At 37.7% G+C, this 6545-nt stretch overlaps 1 protein-coding gene across 1 annotated transcript in view; it reads right to left on the bottom strand.

Annotated features, from left to right (window-relative positions):
• Positions 1-1050: 1050 nt before the first annotated feature.
• LOC130218992 (uncharacterized) overlaps positions 1051-6545 on the bottom strand; it is a 45136-nt gene continuing 39641 nt past the window's right edge. Inside the window, exons 6-9 of the mRNA XM_056451268.1 lie at positions 5183-5230; positions 3789-3830; positions 2344-2368; positions 1051-1174 (exon numbers count right to left, since the gene is read on the bottom strand). Coding sequence (XP_056307243.1) covers positions 1051-1174; positions 2344-2368; positions 3789-3830; positions 5183-5230 — 239 coding nt within the window. The remainder of the gene's footprint in view (positions 1175-2343; positions 2369-3788; positions 3831-5182; positions 5231-6545) is intronic.

Below are 6545 nucleotides of genomic sequence, written 5' to 3'. Positions count from 1 at the left end.
TTGGCCTCTTTACTTTCTCTTTACTTTTACTCTTTACTTTACGCCTTTACTTTTGGGGATAAGGAAACGGTGGAAACTCACTCCACTGAAGACATCCATCAGCCTACATATTTAATTTCGTTTGTTAAGAGCAAGGATTTGTTTCAAAACTATTTCTAAATTCAGTTCTAATTTCCAGCAAATTAACAATAATATTGAAGTGTGAAGTTATATCCAAACACACGTCCTATTTTTATGCCCCATATAATGACACATAGGTTTCCAAAACCCGACAGGTGGACGAATCTAAACTTGTTTTTATTAAAACAAAAAATTGTTAAATGCATATGATGAATAATACTGCTAATAATAACATTATATAAATGTAAATTGTCAAGAATAAACTGAAAAAAGGCATGGAGGCATAAAGAAACATGCCGTAGGTAGTGTTTTTTATGTAGAAATTTATAATTTTTGTAACATTTTAATCCTTTACTTTTTTCGTATGTAAAGTTATTTGTGTATTGCTGTAAATCCTGTGTGTATTAAGCAATGTGTAAGCAATGTGTAAGCATTTGAACCCACATAGACGCATAACTAATGTGCTCTGCGCTGGACCTGCTTTTAGTTGGTGCAAAACGTGAAAATTAGGATTGTGCTGGTCTAAAAAATAGCAACACGTCTTACGCTTTATTGCACCGTATGATAGGGCACTAGATGTTTATGATATAAAATCTTATAACAATTATCTCTCTTTTCTTTGTGTTATGCAGAGCATAAAATCAAAGAAACAGGCAATGTCATCACTTATTTGTGTCGTCATCTAGATATGTCATAGGCGATCATCTAATGTGAAGAGTAAGGGAGGCGAGGCATTTGTTGGTCACTGCACTCGGCCCCCTAAATTTCCAGGGCCTTATGCACTCTGCCCCACCCACCCCCCAACCCCCACACTCTAACAACGCCCCTGACAGTAGATCAGTGTTTTCCAACCCTCTTCCTGAAGGCAAACCAACAGTACATATTTTCACAGTGCCCTGAGCCGTTTGTGCGCATTGTGTACCATGTCCACTACCTCAGCATGAAGCCCTGGCAGACTGCAGTCACAACTGCAGTCAGTGAGGGCACCAGTTCTCTGATGAACTGGAAGTAGTGAAGGAGGAGGAAGATCAGGTCTTCCTCACCAGTCACCCACCTGGAGGTGGAAGATCATGCTGCAGTTTCCCTATGAATTTCCTGAGGCAACCAAGTGTGTTGCAGTATCAACAGAGTTGACAGAGCTCTGTTCTCGTAAGCAGAGGAAGAAGCTGTCTGCTGTCCCTTGAATGTGGCCTAATGTTGGCCCAATGCTCCATGCAACTTCCTCGCATCCAGCCCTGCCTGTCCAATTAAAGACTTCTGCCCTGTTTGCACCATCTTATCCTCATTGGATTGTCCTTCCTGGTCCTCCCTGGTCTGACCCTTTTGTTTGTCCATGGATTGTACTCCCCAGCTCATCCCTGCCAGGATTCCTGACCCCCTGAATATACCTTGGATTGTTTATCCTGCTTCTTCATGGCCCGCAATAAGGAGCCTAGACCTGCCTGGGCAATTGTGGTCGATCTTGTCTGTCTTGCACCCTTGTGGTCTGCCACTTTGTTCTTGCTTATTCTTGTTTTGGTGGTAGAGTTCAGACCACGGGTCATCTTCCTGCAGATTTCAGTTCCAACCCTGACCAAACACTCCTGTCTGTAATTATCAAGTGCTGCTTCAGGTTCTAATTAATTGTTTCAGGTGTAATGGATCAGGGTTGGAGCTGAATTCTGCAAGAAGGTAGATCTCCAGGAACAGGGTTGGTGACCCCTGGTTTAGACACTGCTCTAGTCTTGTCCTGAATGTAGTGCTTGGCTCGAGTCAGGCCACACACTAATGTCTTCTGTCTTTGTCTCTTGAGTGTTCGATCGAGTGTGAGTTCGAGCTGCACATTCTCTCTTATTATTGTCTTTGTGGTACTGTAGGTGCATGATCTCAAGCAAGCTCGGGTCTTGCGCTTTCTTGTTTGTCAGGTGGCATGCAGAGTATTTGTCAAGGTTGGTTTTGGTTTGACTAGAGCATCCATACTGCATATGTAACACATTAGGTTTTCTTTCACTTATTCTGCGATCGCTCATTGTGAGCATTTTCTGAAGCTTTAGGCTCATGTTTACATGCAGTTGCATGCTTTCATGTTTTGTTTTATGTGAACACATGATTAATAAGGTATCATTGGCTACATGTTTTTGTCCTGTCTGATGTGAGCAAACTTTGTTTTGTCTCTTTTTGCCTTGTGCATTACTATCTATTGTCTAACCCAGGCGTGCCCCATCCTGTTCCTGGAGAGCTCACCTTCCTGTAGAGCTCAGCTCTAGCCCTGATAAAAAAAAAAAACAACTCAACCATTTAAGTCAGATCTGACGCAGCACTTGGAAATTAAGGACAGGTGCATTTGATCAATGTTGCAGATGAACTCTGCAGAAAGGTAGATCTCCAGGAACAGAATTGGTCACCCCTGGTCTAGCCCCTTCCATCTTGTTATCAAATTTGTCTTAATTCAGTTCAACTGTTTCTTTCTTGATTTTTCTTCCTTGATAGCTTCCCTATTTGTTGGTCTGTGCCAGTTCATCATTGCATCCTTGAATGTTTGCTTGTCTTGTCTTGCCAGTCCAGTCAGGTTTCATTTAGGTTTCAGGTAATGGTTTTCTTGTTGGTTTGTTTTTGTTGGTTTTTGTTTCTGTTTTTAAATAAAATATATTTTTGTTTCTGCACATGAGTGTTCGCCGCCTCCCTCACCAAATTCTTGAAAATTACCTTGATAAATGAACACACTTTTATTTCAGCACGCTAAACATCTTCATGTCCATCTAATGTACATCTGCTTGTATTTCCAGTTAAGCCCCATAGATTTCCATTCATACTCAAGCAAATGCGACAGACAGAAAACGCAAGCTTGTGCCATGAGTTTGGAAGTTTGCTGCGATGCAAAGCTTGGTAAACTCTGACCTGTGAAATTGCATCATGTGACTGTGTGAGACCAATAGAAAATAAAAACATGACCTCTCTGTACAGAAATTAAAAATATGGACCAATCGCTTGCTTTTTTAATGTCTAATCATCTTGTTTAATTCCACCTCTTTTCATAGTGCTGTACGACGGAATTTCACATGCTCAAACTCTAGTGAGACCAAACTGTCTATATGTGTGCCTTGTGCGATGCAACAACATAGCAGCAGGTGCAGCCAGTTGAAGACATGTTTAAGAATCATGTTTTATTAATTTCTTATGTGTTACTTGATTTTTTTTTTATCTGTTATTTCCTAAAAATTTTCAGAAAAATTTAACTGGATCTTCAAATAACATCTTAATATCAATATATCAATCAATATTCCACTAAACTGAAATTGTACTGCAAAGTACTGCATACTACAACAACTTTGCAGTATCGATAAATATCATAGCTGTCTAAGAGTATTGATTTCATATTGTATCATCAAGACATTTGATTTGCCCTGCCAGTGCTAAGATTACAATTGTTAGCATTTAGTTAGTTTTGCATCCAATGGTCTCATTCATCAGACAAAACACAGTTAAATTTGACCATTATTTGTATGTGTTGTTTTGTTTGTCTTTCATTTATTTAGAGTTTTCGGTAGATATTGTAAAATATTATCAGACTTTGTTTGACCATGGTAACTGTGACAGTTTTGCAATAAGCACAGTTGTATTCCAGCACCCAAAATCAATAATGATTATTTAAATGTTTACAAAATAATCCATTAATAAAAAATACTCACTTAAAGGAGCTGTTGATGTTTGAGAGTCATTTGATGGAGAGTCTGTCAAAATGTTTTACGAATAAAGAAAGAGAATAACAGTTTTCTTAATATTTGATGACATGCTAATGAAATTATGATTTACAAATTAAATCACATTAAAAATTTACACATTATTCCTATTATTTAAGGTGATAAGCTTTGATATTCAGGACGTGATTTAAAATAACTGAAGTACTGATTATTACAGTATATATTAACATAAAAATATTGAAAATATTAAGTAAATAAAGCATTTAGTCAACTGTATCTACAGAAGGTAAAATAATTATTGAACACATCATGAATTTTCCTGGTAAATATATTTCTGAAGGAGCTGTTGACATAAAATTGTATGTGAAGTTCTACCAGATTCTGAACCACTGAAATATATCGAGAATGGAGTAACATGTGTTGTTTAACTACGGAGAGCTTTCAACTCCTGTCTGGGCTTTCCAAGCCTTTTTACACCCCCCTTTCTTCAGGTGTTCAATACCTTTTCCCTCTGTCATTTCATTTTATTACACATAACTTAATGTCTAAACTAAATAGTATTGTTTTCTTTGTTTGTATGTATTACTTTGGTTGTTACCGACATCTGGTAAAGATTTCAAGTAAACAGCACCTTTAGAAAATCCAATATTTATTTTACCCACTTTATGTATATAGGCCTATACTTACTTATGGGTGCTGCTGTTTGAGAAATATGATGATGCATTAAAATATTCAAACTTAAAAACAGAAATTCTTAGAGAGACAATATTCAGAAACGAGGTACATCTTTATTCATTTGTGCTGAGTATTTAGCAAAACAATAACTACAAATATAAACATCCTATTAATAAATATACATAAACCCAGGTACTTTATATTAGAAACAAATAAGCCTCAAACCCTAATATAATCATGATATTAAGAAACAGTTTGTATATGACACATAGATAAACCAGCCCCAGTGTCAAAATGTGTACCCCCATTCTCGTATAGCCTAGTGTCATATATTGTCCTGTGCTAAGAAAAAAACATTTAAGCCTCTGCTATAAAGTGTAACTGTGAATACAATTGTAAATATCTGATACTTTACAACAACAAAAAATGATAAATAAACCTATAGAGATTAAATTGACAGACCATAGTCTTTTTCAACAGTTATATAGATGTATCTCACTTGATCCCCTTGATCCCCAAGGCTCTGTGCTGGTTGTAGAAATTTAAAATTTACCCAAAACAAACAAATATGATTGCCTAAGGTTGGCAGTGGTTCAATCGGCGTACTAAGAGCCACGGGAAATTTAATAACAAAAAAAAAAAGGATTTGCCTACATAAACTGTACATCTATAAGTGTTTAGACAACTGTATACAGAACATGACTTACTTGAAACTGTTGACTCAGTTGCAGAAGAGCTTGAATTGGCAGGTGGTGCTGAAATAGTTAGATCTGTTAATATATATATATATATATATATATATATATATATATATATATATATATATATATATATAGATAGATAGATAGATAGATAGATAGATAGATAGATAGATAGATAGATAGATAGATAGATAGATAGAAATTAGATGCTGTAGATAGATAGATAGAAACGAAAATGCTGTAACAAAATAGTGAAAGTCAGACAAACAACATGAAAGGAGATCAAAAGAAAATTGAAAATGGTGAATAAAATTTGTCAGCGATATAGATATATCACTAAAAGACTCTAGGCGACAAGTCTTGTTAATAGCCCTTAGACTCTTAGGGTGCACTCACACTAGGCTATCCGAACCATGCCCGGGCGTGTTTCCCAATTCGTTTGACAAGTGTGAGTCCTCCGTATCAGGCCCAGGCGCGGTTCAGTTGGCGGGCCCTAGGCTGGTTAGAAGAGGTGTGCCAATTCGGTTGGGCTTTGGCGCAGTACGCTTGTAGTGTGAGTGCAAAGCGTGCCTGAGCCCAAAACCGAAGAAGCGATGTCACTTTTAAGGGACTGTTTCAAATGGATTTATTAATCTTTCTTACTTGTATAATCTTTCTTACTTCATAATCATTCTTACTTTATAATCTTTCTTATATAATCTTTCTTACTTATATGAATGCAAACTGTCATAGTTTATTAAAGATGCAAACCCCTTGCTGCACATCAGCTGCCACCTTCAGCAAACCTCCTAATACGTGCAGCACGAGGACTTTTCTGATAATTTATGAGGTTCAAAATTTGTGGATCTGTTCAGCAAAATATTTGACTGCGTGTCACTGCACCCCAAAAGACTAAAAATAATACAAAACAATATAACTAAAGCAATGTCCACTGTGCTGAGTGAAAGCACTTCTCTTCTGAACAGTCGCATCATTTATGATGTAAGTATGCTCCAACTTGAAAGACAAAATGCACTGTGAGTGCAGGCTGTCGGGGTAGATGGGAGGGGTGACAAGCGCACTTCGGCACGGTTCAAGGCAACTGTACCTAGTGTAAGTAAGCCCTTAAAGTTTTCAGCCTCTTCGAGCCTGCTGCAGGAAAATTACACCCCCACCCCAGGATGCCGTTAGGTCAGGTAAACTGACAGTGAAGTGTCCCAAAGACAGTCCACCCAGATAAGACAAGGAGGGCTGGGGACCATCTCTGGCACAAATTCTCAGTGCTGCTTTCTCTTACACATCCAGCTCTTTTGTGGGATCCTGGGAGCATGTACTGCAGTCTGTCAGCCCTCTCTGGGATTTATACTGCTTCCTGGTCAAGCACTTTTAC

This window comes from Danio aesculapii, chromosome 25, assembly GCF_903798145.1.
Source record: "Danio aesculapii chromosome 25, fDanAes4.1, whole genome shotgun sequence".
Lineage (NCBI taxonomy): Eukaryota > Metazoa > Chordata > Actinopteri > Cypriniformes > Danionidae > Danio > Danio aesculapii.
The sequence above is the reverse complement of the archived record's forward strand: the minus strand, read 5'-3'. Positions and strand labels throughout refer to the sequence as shown.